This window comes from Tupaia chinensis, unplaced genomic scaffold (assembly GCF_000334495.1).
Source record: "Tupaia chinensis unplaced genomic scaffold, TupChi_1.0 Scaffold149798_1, whole genome shotgun sequence".
Taxonomy (NCBI): domain Eukaryota; kingdom Metazoa; phylum Chordata; class Mammalia; order Scandentia; family Tupaiidae; genus Tupaia; species Tupaia belangeri.
In genome coordinates, this window is record NW_006209642.1 from 1,536,124 (window position 1) to 1,557,352 (window position 21,229).

General features: G+C 35.4%; 1 protein-coding gene across 1 annotated transcript in view; it reads left to right on the forward strand.

Annotated features, from left to right (window-relative positions):
- Positions 1-21,229, forward strand: part of TBC1D32 (TBC1 domain family member 32) — a 226,089-nt gene that overhangs the window by 35,814 nt on the left and 169,046 nt on the right. Inside the window, exons 6-15 of the mRNA XM_027769471.1 lie at positions 2,545-2,670; positions 5,020-5,098; positions 5,237-5,340; positions 5,462-5,523; positions 7,299-7,443; positions 10,782-10,841; positions 12,477-12,567; positions 14,249-14,389; positions 17,952-18,044; positions 20,835-20,977. Coding sequence (XP_027625272.1) covers positions 2,545-2,670; positions 5,020-5,098; positions 5,237-5,340; positions 5,462-5,523; positions 7,299-7,443; positions 10,782-10,841; positions 12,477-12,567; positions 14,249-14,389; positions 17,952-18,044; positions 20,835-20,977 — 1,044 coding nt within the window. The remainder of the gene's footprint in view (positions 1-2,544; positions 2,671-5,019; positions 5,099-5,236; positions 5,341-5,461; positions 5,524-7,298; positions 7,444-10,781; positions 10,842-12,476; positions 12,568-14,248; positions 14,390-17,951; positions 18,045-20,834; positions 20,978-21,229) is intronic.

Consider the following 21,229-nt stretch of genomic DNA (forward strand, 5'->3'; position numbering starts at 1 on the left):
CTCTTTAATTTATTCTTCCTGTTTATTTGAAATTCTGTACGCATTGAGCAACATCTCCCCAACCCTCCCATGTGAGCAGTGAGCAACTTTGTTATATTTGTTCATTTATTAGGGAAAGGTTTTTTAAAGAAGCAGTTGATTTTTTTTTTTTAATTTTAGTGTTTGCTTTAGGATATGTGTGAGAATTAGAGAGACAGAGAGAGCTAGAGAGAGAGAGGCAGAGAGAGTGAGATGGAGTGAGAGAAAGAGTGACAGAGAGAGTGACAGAGAATTAATCCCCTAGGGGGAATGGCCACGCTACAATCTCTTCTTCTCTATTGTCCTCTCAGGATTTGGGGCCCTTTTGTATCTGCCATGATTTTCAAGCTGTGGAGTCTGGAACTCTTAACTGCAGAGCCCGCTATTTGAGATCCAGCAGCCTTAACCTGCATACCACCTGCTGGCACTGAATTGTCTTTTTATTTATTAAAAGATTATATTAATCACTATTTATGAAGTCTTATTTTACTTGAAAGTCAATCAGAAATAGAAAATGGGGCTTTTTGTTTTTTGTTTTGTTTTTGCCATAGGGTGTGTGTGCTCACCTGAGAGATTGAGAGACAGTGAGACAGAAAGTGAGAAGTGTGGCCACGCCACAGTCTGTTCTTCTCCTGGGGTTTTGGGTGTTCATGTGCACGTGCCTGGCCTGATTTTCAAGCCACTGGATCTAGGACTCACACTGTGGTCAATCATGTGGGAGTCCAGCACCTTTATCACTATGCTGCCTGCCACTGAAGTTTTTTTGTTTGTTTTAACCTAAAACTTTCATGTGTATTTGATCCCAGTTTTTGAAGTTATTTTTCTCAAGCTTTGCATTTAAAAATAGATGAGTAGCTATGATTTACTTCCGATGAAATTTTCTAACAAATCATAGAGGAGAATAATTTTTCCTTTTAGCATGTTGTGTTCCCATTTATTTTCTTGGTTCTTGTTAAATAATAACATACTTCAAAAGATACTGAAAATGAGTTTTAGCTTTCATATGGTAAAAATCACATTTTAGTCACTTGAAATGGGTTATCTGGTTACTTATGTTTGTTCAGAAACTTTTCTGTTTCTGCAATTAGTAAATTATTATTTTATTTATCTAACTCTATTTATTTATTTATTTTAATATGACCAGGTAGAGTAAAAGAGAAAGGGAGAATGTGAGAAAGCAAGCCATCAGATCCGGGACTTGAACTATGGTTGGCCATGTGGGAGTCCAGCATCCTTAGGTACCATGCCACCCACCATCCCGTCAAGTAATAAATTATTTTTTTCTTTAAGAATTATGTAACTTTATTTATCCATTCATTTATTTATTTTAATTTAACCAGAGAGGATAGAGTGAGAGAGAGAGAGAGAGAGAAAGTAAGAAAGCAAGCCACCAAGTCTGGGACTAGAACTGCGGTCGGCTACCTGGCAATCCAGTGCCCTTAACCACCACACCACCTGCCGACCCCTCAAGTAATAAATTCTTAATAAGATTTTTGGTTTAAAAATTAACTGAAAGGAGAAATTATTTCACATTACAAATGAATTCCTAAGTTTTAAAACAATCTCCATATTCCTTCTAATGCATATCACAAATACGGTTTTATGTAGGAGTTTTTTCACATGAATATACAGACATTTTCAAATACATGTATATGCTCTGTCTTTTTCATCTGAAAATTGGAATCCTGGTTGAGAGAGTGTTGGTTTGCCAAGGTCTTGTCTCTGGTCTCCGATGCTTCACATTTTTAATTACTCAGCTTCCACTGTTTTGGCTGTGAAAAGATCAGATTTTGAGGACCAGGTTGGAGTCAGTGTGTTATTACACGCAAGTGGAGGAGAGGCTTTGTTCTGTTTGTCACTAGAGTGTATCTATCCACCACTGTTCCTCAGGTCATGCTATTTTGAGTGAATTCTGATTGGATTTTGAGCAGAGTGATTAAGAAGTATGCTTTCTGTGAAAATACAGAAATTCAATTTTGTATCCCACTGCCGAATGACTTTTTTTTTCCTATCTCAGTAGTTAGAAGGTCAGAAAATACAGTGTAGCAGAAAATGCAAGTTTAAACTAATTGTTTTGCGAGTATTGTTCATATATTCTAGAATGAGAATGCTTCACAAAAGGCATATCTAGGCAATGTTATAAAATTATAGCCCTCAAACTGTAGGACCATCTGTGCGAGCTAACTAGGATGTGGAAGAAATGAAGTCATAGGAAAATGTTGCCTTGGTGATTCTGATTCAACTACTGTCCTCCCTCTTAGTCCACTTATAACATGAGTCCTGGAGTCGTCTTCTACATTTACTATTTACATAAAACAGAAATCTGTTTTTTTTTTTTTTTTTCCGCTTAGCATTTAGTTTAAAAGATGTTTCAAGAGGTGTTTGAAAAAAAAACATCTAAGTCTTATAAATGGCTCTTTAAATCAGTTATCTAGACTCTGCTTTTCAGTAGTTTAAATATTGTTTTAGAGAATTGGTGTCCTAGTGGCTGAATATTAATACAAATCTTCTTTTAAAAAATTCCAGGTGAGGTATGAAGCCTTGCAAACATTATGTTCAGCTCCTCCATCTGATGTCTTAAACTGTGAAAATTGGACCACTCTCTGTGGAAAACTGACAGCATTGCTTTCTGATCCTGATCCTGTGTTTAGTGTAAGGAAATTGTTACTTAAATATTAAAAATAATTATGGTTTCCCACTATACTAGACATGAATGGAATATAATCTTTTTTAAAATAGTAGCATAACTATTTATAGAACTTCAGTTTCAACTTTTGGATTGTTGAAAAAATTTTTTAAAGGAATTACTATTTTGTGATTAGATTCAAAGTATAATTTGAATACATCATTGCCAAATAATAGGATATTATTTCATGCCTTTTGTTTTATTTTAAAAAAGAATATCCTAGTATTTGTGAATATTTCTAAATTAAGGAAAATATTTTAAAATTTATGATTATGAAAATTTTAACTTAAAAATACTGAATTAGAATATATTAAAAGGGTTCATAAATATTTTCCCCTGGCATGTAAGTGTTTAGAGACTACCTAACTGCTTAAAAAGAGAAACTAGAACCCTGTAATGCTGAGTTTATAATACAACTGGAGATAAATCAAAAGGAAAAATAAAAATTTCTAAAATTATAAAATAAAATCAGCAGAGATAGGATGGATTTACATAAATACTTTACATAAGCATTCAGAAACAGCTATTAAATGATGAAAAATAAGCTTTTATTAGTAAGTTTAGTAACTGTATAGATGTATATCATGTGAGTAAAACCTGGCTCCAAGCGCTACATTTCAATAGAAATGAGATTTTTTTAAAGAGGGCTTTTTTTCTTCCTAATTGATGTCAGTGAAGAAAATTTTGGCTTTTAAAATTGATATAGTATTTTTTACACAATTTAAGACATTAACACAACAATTGTATGTTGCTGTTCAAAAAATATGTGTTAAAATACTACACTGTACATGATTCCAGTTTAGATTGTGAAAGCACTAAGACAAAAAGTCTTTGTCCTCATGGATCTTACATTCTAGTAGAAGACATAAATAATTAACAGAGGTATCTCAATACACTTGTTGATTAAGATCAGTTTGTCATCAGTTTGGGAATCACTATTTGTTGCTTATGACGGGAAAAAGTGTTTACCTAATACTCAGATGCAGTTCCACCTTGCTAACACCAGAGGGTATTGTAGACTTCTGTAAAAACTCAGTTGTCTAAGCACTTCAAAGGTGAAAAAAATCAGGGTCATCTATAATATTTCAAAGCCCTCTAATAAGAAAAGAAATTGTGAATTTCCCTTTATTTTTCCATTTCTTCACAGATACTATAGATTTTTCTTTATTTTAGAACTTATAGGACAAGTTTATATACACTTAGTCATTTCTAGTGGGTCAGTATAAGTAACTTTATTTAGCCACTCTAGATTATTATACAGCAAGTGTCAGTTTTATTACTTAATGCAATTGGAAACAATTGATGTAGTGGAGAAGCGGTAGTAGAATCTGTCGTTTTGAGTAGAAAATGAGGCTTAAATTTGTACTTAATCCAGAATCTTTTTGAGTTCAATTCTGTTTCTTTGTCTCCTACTCTAAGGAACTCTAACAGGTAATTAAGCAAAGCCAGTAGTGGTAGAAAAGTATGACAGATGCTTACTTATCAACTGGTGTAACTATATAAATAGCTTTCCCAAAGTATTTGATATCCTGTGTTCTATCATAATTTTTTTAGGGTTATTAGTCACTTGGGGAATGATTTCTTGTAAGTATATTATCTTAAATGATATTAGCAAGGTTATTATAATAATTTCTACCCCCTTCTCCCAGATTAGAAAATTTGAGGCCGCTTTGTTTTATTTAATGGGAAGTTTCACTATTAAGATTAATCTCGTCATGATATTAACATTGGTATAATTTAAGTGATGGCTACCATGCTTTTAAGTGCCTATTAATACCACAGACTGTTCACTATTCTAACTTTATTATTTGATTCATTATCTTGTGATGGTCTCTATATTGACTTTTAATAATGGAACATTTAAAATATTACATAGCATTTTTCTTGGGAATAGGTTAAATTATTAGAAAGAATTCTAAATGTCTAATGTTTCCCATGTAAACAATATTAGAAAACAAATTTTGGACTTGGAAACATGATTTTTAAAAATAGAGTATTGCCTACTCTGTTCCTTTGTTTACTGACCTTTCTCAAATCTCCACTTTTCTCCCTCCATCTCTTCTGATGTTATAGCACCTGCTTTTACCAGATCTAGCAACACTATATTTTTGTTATTTGATTTACTAATAGGTTAGGTTGATTTTATCTTTCACTGACCAACATAAGAATGTGCTCTTTTTTACTAGGTACATTCCTACTCAGGTTTGTGAATGATTTGTATTGTGTATATTCTTTGAGTTTTTTAACTATGTAAAAATGTTTCTATTCAATTCTCGAGGAATCTTAAGTGCAGATCTTCTGTCTCATTTCTGTAGGACCGAATTTTAAAATTCTATGCACAGACATTTACACTTTCACCGTTACATATGACTAAGGAAATTTATACAAGTTTAGGTATGTTTATTAAGTCATTTTAAAATACTTATTTTTCTTTTTTGTGTAATATGTACTTAAGAAAAATGTATTAAATTTTTTCAGAAAGTACTATAAATGATTGGTGTCATAGTTTACATTTTTGCATTTTCTTTACAGCTAAGTATTTGGAGTTATACTTTCTTTCTAGAGAAAATCACATTCCTACTTTGTCAGCTGGTGTAGATACAACTAATTCCAATGTGATCCACATACTTAAAAAGGTATCCATTTTTTATGATTTAAAATTTATTATTATTTATTATTTATCCATTTATTTTTATTATTAAATAGCTCTGTATTTAAGAAGCTAATTTTTGAGAACTGTTGCATGTTGATTTATAGGTTCGTCTTCTAAATGAATATCAAAAAGAGGCTCCATCTTTTTGGATTCGTCACCCAGAGAAGTAAGTCCCCTAATTCAAGACACAGAGGTTACTGGCCTACCAACAGTTCAAAGAGAAAGAGTAGAGATAGTCTTAATGGATGTAAATGATTGAGAAGGGATTAGTAAAGTTTTCTTAGCTTCTGTTTTTTTGTCCTTCACTATGTTAGTGATTTATTCAAGTAGCTTTTTAACACTTTTATCACAAGATAAAGATAAAAAGATATTACAGTCTCAGGTCCTTACAGATCTTTGTGACTTTGAAGTTCCTTAAATATTCTTCTAACTTTTTTCTTTTGGCTCTAAAATGTTTAGTGAGGTTGTAAGAGAATCTGAATCTAAAAGGAGTGTAGTATTTGGAAAATCAGTGTTGAAGTAGAAAGAACATTAGTCTTTAATTGTCAAAGTGTATATATATGCTCTTTAGAGAAGGGGAAAGCCCCCTTCAGTGGGGCATGATCATGCTGCAATCCCTTTTCTTTAATTTCTCCATTCCATTGGGATCTTGGGCGTGCTTGCACATATACAATCCACCAGCACCAGGATTTGAAATATGGTTGACCATGTGGGATCTGGCTCCCTTAACCACTAGGCTAAAGGGCTGGGCCAAGAACAAGGATTTTTTTTTTTTTTTTTTTTTTTTGAATTGTATGCTCACCAGAGAGATGAGGGAGACAGAAAAAGCATGGCCTAATGGGGCATGGTCATGTCACAATCTCTTCTCTGTTTCTCCATCCCACTGGGATTTTAGGCATGTACACACATGTGCCTGCTATGTTTTTCAAGCCACAGGGATGGGATTCAAACTAGTCAGGTGGGAATACAGTTCCCTTAACTACTGCACTCCTGGACCAAACTGAACATAAGATTTCTTTCTTTAAAGAGTTTTTTTTTGCTATAGGGCATGTGCATTTGCCAGAGAGATAGAGAGACAGAATGTGAGAAAGCACACTCCCCCATGAGGGGGATGGCCATGGATGGCCATGCTGCATTCCCTTCTCCTCCATTCTCTTCTCCAGATTTTGGGTACATGCCCAGTGTGAGTTTCAAGCCTCTGGACCCAGGATTCAAATATGGTCTGCCCCAAAAACAGAAGATTTTTTTTTTTAAGCGAGATTTTTGCTATAGGGCAGGTGTGCTCATCAGAGAAACAGAAACAGAAAGTGAGAAGTCACCCACAGTGGGGATGGCCATGCCACAATCTTTTCTCTTCCATTCTCCTCTCTGGATTTGTGTACACACATATACACCTAGTGTGAGTTTTAAACAGCTAGGTCTGGGACTTGAACTGCGGTCGACTATGTGGTAGTCCAGTGACATAACCATTATGCCATCTACTAGTCCCCCAAACATAAGATTTTAAAGCAGAAAAACTGAGTGTCGGACTGGCAGATGGCATAATGACTATGTCTCTGGACTCCCATGTAGTTGACTGCGGTTCGAGTCCCAGACCCTGTGGCTTAAACTCACACTGGGCATGTGTGTGAGAGGAAAATGAAGAAGGGATTGTGGCCTGGCCATCCCCTTTGGGAGGGTGATTTCTTCCTTTCTGTCCCCCTGTCTCTCTCTGTCTTTCTGATGAGTGCATGCACTCTATAGCAAAAACCTCTCAAAAAAAAAAAAAAAAAAGAGTGTGAATCATACCTCTGCCATTTATTGAAATACAGAAACTTGTTTCTAAGATTTTATACCACTTTATCATAACATGGATTTAAAGTATATCACTGATACTGTTTGTGTAAATATATAAAACATGTATCTTTTTTTTCTAAAATAACTTTTTTTCTAAACTTATAGGTATATGGAAGAAATTGTGGAGAGTACTTTGTCCTTGTTATCAGTTAAACATGACCAAAGCCATCTTATTTCACAAAAGAATTTGGATCCAATATACTTTTTTGCATTAGTTGATACCAAAGCTGTATGGTTCAAAAAGTGGATGGTAATGAAAAATAGGTTTTTATGTCTTTTCATGCATTTCTGTATCATTTTAAAGAATAGCTGATGCTTGAGTGTTTCCTGTGTGCTTAAAGTCCTAATCATATTTACAGGTGTTAACTCAGTTAATTCTTATAAAAATATGTTGTAGGTGGTATTAATACCCCATTTTTCAGATTCAGTAACTGAAGTTTGGGGAAGTTACCTTGCCCAGGATTGTTTCCCTATGAAGTGGTAGAGCAAGAATATGAATTTTTAAAAAAATGATTACTTCCCTGAGAGAGAAAGACAGGCACCCCCAGCGTGGTCTCTGTGCCACTGTCCCCTCCAGTCTCAGCTCTCCCAGATCACAGGCATACACAGGTGCATGTCCAACATGCTCAGCAAGGTCCTGGGACATGAATTCAGGATCTTTCCCAGGTGAGTTCAATTGCATTATTGCCATACCACTGCCTACATCCCAGAATAGCATTTTGAATGCTAATTCATTTGAATCCATTTAAGCTAAGTAAATTATTCAGAATCTCAATTTCATTAGTCCAAAAGCTTCTAATATTTCAGGCCAGCCCAGTTGTCTAGTAGTTAAGGAAGCTGGATCTCACATGGCCTCAGTGACTTTAAAAACCTGCCAGGCATGTTTGACTACAATCCCAATAGTGAAAAAAAAATGGAGAAAGGACTGATGTGACCATGCCCTATTGCCCTATGACAGAGGCTTTCTTCCCCTCCTCCCCCCCGCCTTTTTCTTTCTTTCCAACAAGTATTTGAACCCTTTGGCAAAAGAAAAAAGGTAAAGCTGCTAAAATTTTAAGCAATATGGTAGAACATAATTTAGTGCTCTTTTTTTGTTTGTTTTTTTCCTTCCTGCTTAGAAGGTAAGTGTGAAATGTTCCTTCATTTGCTTTCTCCTAAACCTGCAGTTTGTGAAATACATTAAATGCTTTAATCTGGTGATTTTTTGTGGAGTTTGTCACTGTCCAGGAACTGAAACTATTATTAAGGATAGATTTTATTTTATTTTTTTTACTGTTCCCTCCCTCAGTCAGTACTGAATAAGAGAAGTCTGTGTCTGCCAGTTGTAGTAACAGTGCTGGCTTGCGTGCTCATATCTTCGTTTCTCTCAGCCTGTCAACCAGGCACTCGGTTGTAGGGGAGAAGAGAAACTGGGCCGTGACTTGCCATGAAAAACAGCACATGATCATTTACTTCTCAGTGCAGTTTGGGTGTTATCTGATGGCATTTTTTGGTATGTTTTGTGAATCTGAATTATTCTCTGAACTATATAGTGTGAATCTGAAAAATGTTTATTCAGTTTAATTAAATTAATTTCGCCCAAATTCTTTTTCACATCTGTAAGATTTTTTTATTGATTATCAAGCTATGCTATCTTTAGAGCAAATATATATGTAAATGCACAAATGAAATTTTTCTAATTATATAATACAGGATAATAACTATTAAGATTTTGGTTGATACAGCTATATATAATATAGACATTCTTATATGTGTATAAGACTTTTTTAAAAACCAAATGAAGCATATTTTTACTGTTTGTGATTAACTTTAAAAAAATTGCTGTAGGCCATGTGCACTCACTAGAGAGAGAGGGAAAGGGAGGAAGCACCCCTGGGGATGGGGGGAAGGATGTCTGTACTGCAATCCCTTCTCTTCCATTCTTCTCTTGGGCATGCAAGCACATGTGCCCAGGGTGTTTTTCAAGCTGCTGGGTCTGGGACTCGAACCAAGCAGTCGTAGGATCCAGCCACCTTAAGAATCATGTCACCAACTGATACATGATTTAAAAAAAATATTTAATTTTATTTATCATTATTATTATTTTTTTATTTGCTACAGATTTGCTACAGGGCACATGGGCTCGCCAAAGAGAGATGAAAGAGAGAGAGAGAGGGTATGGTGGTGCCCGCCCTATGGCAAAAACCTATGGGGGCTGGAGGATTGTGGCATCGAGTCCATCTCACTCTCTCTCTCTGTCTCTCTCGGCGAGTGCACGATTTTTCCTCATGCCGGGCGCATGTGCGTGCGTGCCCAAAATCCCTAGAGGAGAATGGAGGAGAAGGGATTGCAGCGTGACCATCCCCCCTGGGGGGTGATTTCTCGCTTTCTGTCTCTATGTCTCTGTCTGTCTGGCGAGCACATGTACCCTGTAGTGAAAATCTCTCCAAAAAAGAAAAAAAAAAGAGAGAGAGAGAGAGAGATCACCTTCTGCAGGGGGGATGACCATGACACAATCTCTTCTCCATTCTTCTTTCATGATTTTGAGCATGCATACACATACATGCACCTGGCATGATTTTTAACCCAGGTCTGGGACTCAAACTGTGGTTGGCCATGTAGGAGTCCAGTGCTTTAACAACTATGTCAACTGCTGGCCCCTGAAGAAACTATATTTTGAAACCTACTGTGTTTTTTGTTTTGTTTTGTTTTTTAAGAGAGATTTTTGCCGTAGGGTGTGTGCACTCGCCAGAGAGACAGAGAGACAGAAAGTGAAAAATCACCCCCCAGGGAGAATGGCCACATTGCAATCCCTTGCCCTCCATTCTCCTCATGGGATCTTGGGCATGCATGCACATGTGCCTGGTGTGTCTTTTAAGCCGCTGGGTCCATGACTTTAACCATGGTCAACTATGAGGGAGTCCAGCAACATAACTATTACACCATCTGCTGATCCCATTAATGATATTTCACACAATTTAGCTAAATAATATTTATGATTTTCCATGGTGTTTTACAATGCTGTACATGTACATGTTTTAATCGTGTCTGTTTTCAACTCTAAGGAGAAAAATAAAGCTTTTTTTATTGTGGCACTTTGAATCACTTTAAAATATGAGTTGCCGAGGTTGATTAGGATACTATCCCTTCGAAGCATTTCAACCTTGGCCGTTTTTGCACATGTGAACAGTATATAGTATTCTCTTCAGTATAAGAACTGTGATTTCTCCCCCTCCCCGCCCCCAACCCCTTCCCAGTTCAGTCAGTTCTCTGATACCCTTGAAGCTTCCCAGTTCATTCAGTTCTCTGATACCCTTGAAGCAAGGTGTGCTTCTTTGGTAGTGGTTTTAAAATAGCTTGGCTTAGATATTGCACACAATTGATGGATAAAATGTTTTTCTATTGGTCTGTCACTTAATGATCTATAAGATTTTTTTTTTATGTACTTTTCCTTCTTGCAATTTCTTTGCCCCAAATCCAATGTACTTAGGATAACTTGTTCATATTGATTATAATAATTTAAGCCTAAGTTATGTGATTTACGATGTTATTGGAAATAACATAGGAAAGATTTTAAAATATTCAATACCATTTTCCCTTTAATTCTAGCATGCATATTATAGCAGAACAGCAGTACTGAGACTTCTTGAAAAGAAATACAAAGCTTTGGTAAGTCGGTACTTCTGTTTTTATGTTGAGAAATAGTATCGCAAAAAATATAGGATGTAATGTGAATATGTAAAGTTAAATGATAATTAATATTGCATAATAAAGAAATTCCCCCTTTTTGTGACCTAAAACTACTGTCATATGAAACATAAAAGGTCAAAAGTATAGAGACTTAAAATGAAGTCAAGATAACAATTAGGAAATATGTAAATATGTAGAAAATTGGACTGCCATAACAAGCTAGTTTGAGAAAAGCCACCTTTTTGTGTGTTAGCATGTAGTTTGATTCAGGTTAGGTATTAATAAAAGAATTACTTCTTTTATTTAAAATATATTTTAGAATATATATTTTAAAATATACCTGTCTTTTTGAGTGGAAGTTGTATGAAAAAACTTTGAAAAGTAAATGTGTTTTGCATTTGAAAAATAATGATTTTAGTTACACCAGCTGTGGATTAATACTGTGAAGCATATTACTAAAATTATCTACATTTGTTACTCTTAGTAGAACAATGTTGTGAAGGACACTGAAAAAACTGAAAAGAAATCAGTAAGTCTAAAAATTGACAAGCATGAAAAACATGAAATTCATTAAAATATTTTAAGTTAATATAAGTTTGGGTCAATAAATATTGTTTATGGAGTTAGGCAGAGCTTTGAGTTTAGAAGTTAAGAGAAGGAAAAAATTCCTGGAGTTGTGAACTTTTGGATAAGTGCAACAGAGCATAGAGTAAAAGAAGGAAAACAATAATTTTTTTTGTGTTTGATGATCAAGAGAATTGAGCAGCAGCAAAAGAAAGGGATATTGAATAATAAGAATTTGGGACCAGCAGGTGGTGTAGGGTTTTTATCGCTGGACTCCCACCTGGCTGACCACAGTTTGAGTACTGACCTGGTGGCTTGAAACTCACACGGGGCGCATGTGCGTGGGTGCCCAGGATCCCAGGAGAACGATTGTGGCGTGGCCATCTTCCCCGTGGGTTGATTTCTCACTTTCCCTCTCACTGTGCCTGTCTCTCTCTCCTGCCATGGTGAGTGAGGCAAAAACCTCTACCAAAAAAAGAGAAAATAATTTATTTGTATAGGTAAGAGGTATTTACAGTTTTATAAAACTTATATTGAAATAAAGTCGTTCCTCATCTCGTTTCTTTCCAATTATTCTTTTAAATGAAAATTTGTTATTGTCATCTGAGTATAGACTGATCTTGCTACAGTAGAAAAATAAAGAATAGGATGATTTTTCCCCCATGGTTTATGTACAACTCACTGTTGCTATTGCAGAGGTCCTTGTGGGAATAATTCAAATATTTATTGTAGATTAATTCTAAAAATTCATTTCTAATTGATAAATAATTGTTAACCTGCAAGTAGAATGAACTTCATTATAAATTACTTCAATGTTGTATCAACTTAAGTATTTATTTCATGTGTCTAATGGGTCAGACTTACTTGTATATCAACTTCAACCTATTTTTTAAGGAAAAGAAAATGGTACCTGAGCGCCAGTGGCTATTAAGGTACCATTCTCTTTTCCTTAAATATTTTCCCCCAACGTTTTTACAGATTGACTATTTCTGGTTCTTGGACTTTCAGGTTGAAAGTTTCTATAATAAATAAGTCGCATTATCTTATCAGATATCCACAGCAGTTCAGCAGTGTATTCAATACTTTGAATTGTGTGAGGCCATGAAAGCTGATGAAGTTTTGGGACATTCAAAGTATTGCAGTAAGTATTATTTTCTCTATTATGTACTTTAAAAAATGATAAATTTTATTAGTAGAAATATTTTAGTAATTTTATTTTTTAAGAGTTACTGTCATGTTTGCTAATGTTGTAAAATATTTTTTTACATCTTTAAAAGGTGCACTATAATCATGGCCTCTTATGACAGATCCACATTTGAAATTAATTTGTGCCACACTGGTTGTTATTATATGCATTTCTTCAGCTTATACCCGGGTATACAGTCCATTCTTTCTTCTTTGCTAGTGGATCAGGAATTTGATCAGGCTCTTGAGGCATTTTAGTGGTAGAAAAAATTTTATAAAATATTTTTTATTATTGGAAACCTCATCCCAGCTGTGATTTTCCCTCTGCTAGCTAGAGGATGAGCTAACATGTCCCAGATGCTTCATAATCTGGTCATAATTTCTCCATCCAGTCTCTTCTCTAGTTATTGACTAAAGTGACTCTTCTGTTAAATTCGTTTGCATCTATATACACTTCTGTTATTTGTAGACTATTGCCACACCCATAGTTCCATACAATAATAAATCTCTTACTTACTGTGAAAAAACTTTAATTTTTTTTTTTTAGAGAGGTTTTTGCTATAGGGCATGTGCGCTCGCCAGAGAGATAGAGAGACAGAGAGACAAAGCAAGAAATCACCCCCCAGGGGGGATGGCCACGCCGCAATCCCTTCTCCATTCTCCTCTCAGGATCTTGAGCACGCATGCACACGCACCTGGCATGAGTTTAAGCCACCGGGTCTGGGACTTGAGCTGTGGTCGACTACATGGGAGTCCAGTGACATAGCCATTACGCTAACTGCTGGTCCCAAAACTTTAAATTTTTAAGAAGGCTTCTCTGCTCTTTCTGAATTTTTCTTATAACTTTCCTCGTGAATATGATATCTTTTATTTGTTACTTTTATGTTGTTGCAAAAAGCAAATAGTTATTTTGAAAGTGTGAAGATATAATTTTCATTATCCTGGGGTAAGTTCTTTATCTAACCTCCACTGGGTTCAGGACTCGCACCTCCGTCAACTACATGGGAGTCCAGTGATGTAGCCATTCCGCCATCTGCTGGTCCCTTTAGTTTGGGCTTTTAAATGGTAGAATTAGGGAGCCAGCAGGTGGCATGGTGGTTAAAGGTGTGGATTCCACGTGGCCAACTGCGGTTCAAGTCCCGGACCTGGTGGCTTGTTTTCTCACTTTCTCTCTCTCTCTCTCACTCTGACTCTCTCTGGTCAAATTAAAATAAATAAATAAATAAATAAATAAAGTTAAATAAAATAATTCTTTTAAAAAATGGTAGAATTAAATAGTAACTATCTTTTTTCTTTCTTTTTTTTTTTTTTTTAAAGACTTTGTCCCTTTTTTTAACCTACTTTTGATATTCCTCTTTGGTGACATAACTGTAGCAAACTAAAATGAGTAAAAGGCTTATATGAACACTGTAAGCACATTATACTTTTCTGAGGTTTTCCAAATGTTCTAACTGCTTTTCCTAAGTTTTAGCCTAAAAGGATTTTGGGAAACAGTAAGAAAGTAAATAATTAAAAATATTACATCAATAGTGTCTCCATTACAAACTATAGCCTTGTTAAATGTGCAGAAGGGAATAAGACAAATACTTTCAGGTATAATGGCACTAACATAAGTGTTCTTGTTTGCTTCTCTTAAGGCAACAAACAGAAAACTTTCTACTACTCAGGACAAGAATTACAATATATTTGTTTTATTCATTCACTGTGCTTATTAGGAAGATTATTGATCTATACACAAGGCAGAAAACTATTTCCTATAAAGCTGAAGAATAGGAAAGGTAAGCACAACTAGGAGAAACGAATTGAGATATGTTAAAATATATATGCTAAGGATTATTGACACTTGGAAATTTTGCATGGTCTCTTTTAAGGTACTTTGCTATATACCTTTCAGTCTACTGATAACATACACTTTGAAGTATATGTTTGTTTGTTTCATTGTTTGTTTTTAGTTTTCAGTATGTATTGCTGTATGGTCTTTTGTATTTCCCTGGCCCTTAGTGTTATATTTCTCTCTGCCTTTCCGAATCCTAGACATATTTAATTCAGACAGATTCAGAACTAGTAGACCTTGTTTAAGTGCTAGTTCCCCTGTAAACTATTAATAGTTGTAATCTTTTGGGCAAGTCATTTAAACTTTTTGTATCAGGTTTCTTTAGTGGTCAGATGGAATAATATCAGTAATGTTGGACTCACAGAATTTTTGTGGTCACAGAAATGATGTTTGAGGATGTTATTTCATAAACTGCAAAGCCCTGTACTATTTGATATATTATCATAGTCCGTTTACTGTAAGTCTCATTAAATATTTTTTCCTCAAACTTTATCTGCTGTTAGTTATTTTGCTTATTTTCTTTAAAATGTTATACTAAGAGTGTATTACAACTTAGGGATCATCAAATGTTTTCTGTAAAATGTCAGATAGTAAATATTTTGGGCATTGAGGGCCTCATACTATCTTTGTTGTATATTCTGTGCATGTGTTTGTATGTGTATGTGCACAAAAAAGAGTTAACATAGCAGGCCCGATATGACTCTCCTTGGAAAGGCCTACTTACAAGGTTGGCTTGTGGCTGGCATTGTATTGGGTAGGGTTTTCCAGAGAAATAGAACCTACAAGATAGATATGTGTGTAAAAAAAGGGATTATAGAAAATATCTCACATGATCATAAGGTGGAGATGTCCCACAATAGGTCTGCAGCCAGAGAAACAGCTCTAAGACTCGGAAGCATGAAAGCTGGTGCATTTTACTCTGAGGCCTGAGAGGCATCTTCAGGAGACTCTGAAGCAGGGAAGTTAATGCAGTTCCAACCCAAGGCCCAAAGGGAGCTTTAGGCACTGCTGGACTGAGGACCCTCAGATGGCTGTTGGTGAGTCCAAAGTTTAAAGAACTTGGACTCTGTGTGGCTGCAGAGGTCTAGGATCCAGGAGCTGGCAGGAATAATCATAGCCAAGGGATCAGTCGGGGAGCAGGAGTGGAACAGGCAAATGTGCAGGAGTAGAGCACATGGTGCACTCTAGAGGAAAGACGAGTGAGAGAGAGGGAACAGAATGTCACTTCTGTTTGTGCACCCCGCTGATTGGATGGCATCCCCCTACATTGAAGCAGGTTTTCCTCTCTTACCCACTGAATAATATGCCAGTCTTGTGATAGGTTCACAAATACACTTAAAAACATTGTTTCAATAGCCTTTCAAGTATTCTTTAATCCAGTCAAGTAGACACTCAAAATTAACCATCACACCCATTATCCCCATAACTGCTAGGAGTGCCTAAATTGTTCACTGATCACTGTACTTAAATTGCAAACAATCTAAATTATGCTCATTACCTGCTTTCCTTTTAAAGTTCAGGATTTTGGTATGTGCTAGGCAGAGTGTGTTTATGTGCTTAGCCCTCAGTTAAAACCTTGGACAATGTGTATCTAATGAGTGTTCCTGATAGACAACATGTGCTGGAAGAATTAGGTATATGTGTGTGACTCTATGGAGAAAGGACACTTGTAAATTTGTACCTGCTTTGCCCTGGATTTCATCCTATACATCTTTTCCCTTTGATTTTTTCCCCTTTTGTTATGGTAAATCATAGTTACTAGGATGACTATGTGTTGAATCCTGTAAATCTTCCTAATGAATCTGGACAGGGTTTTGAGAATCCTTTAAAAATTTAAAAAGTATATATCCATTCAGAGCTTGCGAGACTTATAGAATTAAGCCACAATGGCTGTAGTTTGCTGAACCTCATTAGAGAATATGTTCATTTCAAATACTTTTCTTTCTCTTTTAACTGTTTCCTTTTTGTTTTATATATACATTCAGAGAACTTTCAGTAAGAGTTACTATTTTATAGAATATTGTTGTTCTTTATAAAAATAGACAGTATACTTGTGGTATCATTGCAGATATTCACCTTAAGTTAATATGTTCATCATCTATAACCTTTTCAGTACTTTATATTGACTTTTATCTCTGTTTTGTTTTATCAAATGTCACAGGTCATCTCAAAACTGAATTCAGTGAGGTCTGTTCTATTATTATTTTAACATAGGTCAGCATTCACTTTTAAGTTTCATATGTGGTTTACCAGAATCTTCTAATGCAGGTTTCTATAGGAAGGGTTGTTAAACTGTAGTCTATAAGCCAAATCTGGTCTGCCATCTGAGTTGTATACTTGTGAACTAAGAATGGCTTTTATATTTTTAAATTGTTAAAATTAATGAGAGAGTGTTTTGTGGTGAGTGAAAAATATATAATTAAATTTCAGCATGTATGAATAAAGTTTAATTGGTAAACAACCATACTTGTTCATTGCCTATTGTGCATTGACTACTTAATACTACACGAGCAGATTTGAATATCTATGACAAAGACCATTTGTTAACAAAGCCTAAAATATTTATTTATTTATATGTTTTTGCCTTAGATTATGTGTTCTTGCTGGAGAGAGACAGAGACAGTGAGAGGGAAACTGAGAAATCACTCCTCAGGGAGCACGGCCGCACCACAATCCATTTTTCTCCATTCTCCTCCCAAAATCTTGGATACGTGTACACACACCCTGCTGTGTTTCAGGCCACTGGGTCTCGGTCTTAAACAGTGGTCAGTCATGTAGGAGTCCAGTCGTGTAACTGCTACGCCATCTGCTGGCCCATAAAATATTTATTGTCCAGTCTTTTGTTGAAAAAGTTTGCTGATCCCTGTCCTACAGTGCTAGAGAGAGAAGTTAGCTGTACCAACATGTTAAGCTGAATTTTTACTACTCCTGACTGAATAAACTCAAGCAGCCAGCCATTGGACTCATATGTCTTCCTGTTGCAAATTTATATTAAGTGATTGGTACAAAATGGATGGTAAAAAATACCTTCACATAGTCCCTATTATATCCCTTGCTGTCTTCGAACTTACTATGTAATATCTTTTGGAGTCTTCTGTATTGAATTACAGCTGTCTTGCCTGGATGCATCGTAGTCTACATGAAAATTCAATCATATTGTTGGATAGAGGCTTGGTTGAATTTTTCTAAGTTTGGCCTGCCTCATGATGCAGTGGTTTGAAGCTCTGTGTAAAGGAAACTAGATCCCAGATGGCTGACCAGCGTTTGGTTTCTGGCCCTGATGGCTTGAAAAACATGCCACGAGCCATACGTGCAGGATCTTGACAGGATGGAGAACTGTAGGAAAAAGAGTTTCATTATGACCAGGCTCCATTGGGGTCTGCTTTCTGTCTTTCTGTTTCTGTCTCTAACATGCATGCATGTGTGACCTTTAGCATAATTCCCCCCCCCCAACTAAATTGTAAATGTGTGCTAGAAATTAATTTTTTCTCTTTCTTTTTTTAAAGATTCAGTATCCCTTACAGATCTGCTGGTTCTGTTTACTCAACTTATCTATTACTCACCAAGTTGTCCAAAGATGGCATCATCTGTACATTCAGGTAATTCTGCCTTTATTGTAAATAGAGAGTACAAAACATCTAAAATAAGCATTCTGTAATCTAGAAGTTTTGAGTGACTTACCTAGTTTGGTAAATAAGTTTCATTAAGAAACAGTATTGAAGGACCAGCAGATGGAATAATGGTTAGATCACTGGACTTCCATGTAGTCGACTGCAGTTCAAGTCCCAGACCCTTAAAACTCATGCTGGGTTCATGTGCATATGTGCCCCAAATCCTGAGAGGAGAATGGAGGAGAAGGGATTGCAGCATGGCCATACCCATTGGGGGGTGATTTCTTGCTGTCTCTATCTCTCAAATGAGTGCTCATACCCTATCGCAAAGATCTCTCTTTAAAAAAAAAGACACAATATTCATAAGAAATTACATTGTTCCTGAAGTAAGCCATGAAACTTTTGTTCATTGATATTTTGAAATATTTCTCATCTATAGCCTTTTCATTCAGAATCATTTTGCTGAGAATTTTAGTGTTCTTTGTTAAGATCAAAATATTCTCAAGAAATGATATTAAGGAAGGTTTGATTGATAGGTACTAATGTGTTCTTTTTGCTATTTTCTATCCTTCACACTTTCCAGGATGTTTTGATCAGCTAGCTTGTTTTGGCTCATATCCAACACTTTAGTTTTTTCAGGGTCTTCATACATTGGAGAATAAGGACAGAAAAAACCTTTACATTTTTTCAGTATAAAATGCGTTTTGGTCTTATGACTATTGACTGGCTTATTAAAATGTTTTAAAATAACATGTAAAAGATAAATTACTGTTTTTCTTTTAAATATGAATGAAAATTTATCCAAAGTAAAACACTTGGTAATAAAACACCCTAGGGCATGGTGCTACCCGCCCTGTGGTAACAAAACACACCAACAATGCGTAGACTTACAGTGTTCTAAAACCATGATGTACTCTAAAAATGAAAAGCTGGTACAAGTTTGAGAAGAACTCACGTGAATAAAATTTAAAAAATGGTTTGGGCCACATATCAGTGCTTTTCCATATCTATCCAACTAGGAGGTTTTAACCTATGCAATTATTAACAACCTGTTGATCCTAACAGTGGTTCTCAGACTTTTTTCTGAATTTGTACATTTACATGTAAAAAGTACTAGCTTAGGTCCCCCTGCTGTTTGTTCCTACAACATACTATGCTCCCTTTATGACAAAATTTAGCCTCTTTATTATAATATCTACTGGATTGTATTAGTCTTGTTTACTTCTTTGTCTTTAGTGCCCAGCATAGTGCCTGGCACTTAGTGGGCATTCAGTTAATAGTAGACAATTAGGTGAATGAATGAGTGGCCATATGTTTATCAGTGATATCTGTCACTGTTGGCCAGCCAGGGTGGTGCAGTGGTAATACAACACTCCGTGATGCTGAAGCCGTCTGAGAAGGCTCCAGGTTCCTGAGATCTGCCTATACACTCTGGGCGTGTGCATGCTTGTGCCTGATACCTGGGATCCCGGGTGACTAGGGCTGGGAATACAATCGTGGTGTGAAGACCTTGTTGGGAGTGCCTGTCTGTCTCTCTCTTCCCCTCTCTCCTTCCCTCTTTCTTTTCTTTCCTCTCTCATGGAAGAAATAAAAAATTTGAAAAAATTCTCTTATTGTAAACAAGCTTTCTTACCTGGAGCTGGTTGAAAAATCACTAAATTTCTTTTTTCCATTTTTCTCTTTGTCAGCTATCAACATAAAATCAGCATATTCATTGAGTATAGAGTATTGTAATATAAATTAAAAACTTGTTTATCAAGTTTAGTATTATACCTTTCTAGGACAGTCTTACATTAAACATTATGGTAGTGAGGATATTAGTCAAATATTTAAAAAATATGTTAATTTGTAAAATTAAAAATCACCTTTCACTGACTTCTCTAACCCTGTTCCGTTTATGTGTATTTATGTTTTTCTCTACCCATTTTAAAAGCAAATCTTAAACATGCTCAGTATCTTTATTGGTTTTATGGTAATGCAAGGAGTATATCAGTTTCCATGAAAGTTTATTTTTGTCTTCCTTCTTTTCTGTCTATGGTGTCATTTTAATAATGCTCATTTAACTTTCTATTAGGCTTAATACTTGAATATTCAACACACAGAATACAAGTGAAAGTGTTTTTAGAAAGAGAAAAAGTTTGTGTTTAATTCAACCATATCTTCAGTAGTGAGCAGCAATTTAATGTCAAATAGTGCATAATCTTATTTTTTGATGTTCATATTGTCATTTATCTGCTTTTTATTAACTTGAAAACATATTAGATTAAATGAGATCCCCTTAAGTTTCAGGTTATAATTTGGTAACACATTGACCTTTGGGCATTTAATTGTATAATTTCTGAATTAAAACCGATAAAAATATTAAGTTAACTTCGCTGTTGACCTATTTTTTTTCTTTTTTTGAGAGATTTTTGCCATAGGGTATATGCACTTCTTAGAGAGAGAGAGAATAGCCTAAAAAAGGGAAAATGAGAAATCATCCCCCAGGGCAGGATGGCTGTGTTACAATCCCTTCTCATCCATTCTCCTCTCTGGATTTTGAGGATGCATTCACTGGTGCCCTATAGCAAAATTTATAAGGTGTGAGTTTTAACCTGCAGGATCCGGGACTTGAACTCCAGTCGACTATATGGGGGTCCAACTCCTTAACCACTGTGCCACCCACTAGCCTCAATGTTGACCTTTTTTAGAACAACAGTACCTAACACAAAAATAAAAGTAATACAAAGAATGTAATGTTTACTATTTTGATTTTTAAAAAGATTTCTTGTTTATCAGAGAATTATTCTCCTGCAAGTATGGTGACTGAAGTTCTGAGGATACTCTGTGATCAAAAAGAATGTGCGATTGAATGCTTGTATACTACTACTGTGATAGACGCACTCCTTCAGCCTATTCACAATTTAATGAAAGGAACTGAGGTTGGTATTATTTACTGAAGAGAAAAAGAGTCTCTTAACTGGTTATTAGTGAATATTCAATAGGACTTTATTTCTAAATTTGCTTTATTTGAAATATTTTATTATGCTTTCTTTCCATTATATGAGCTTATTTTGTGCTGATATAGATTTTGATGATTAAATCATAGCTTATTCAGTTGATTGATTTATTAGTTATGATACTGTAGGAAAAAGTACATGCAACATCCTGATTGTCTTTATTTTTAATCAGAC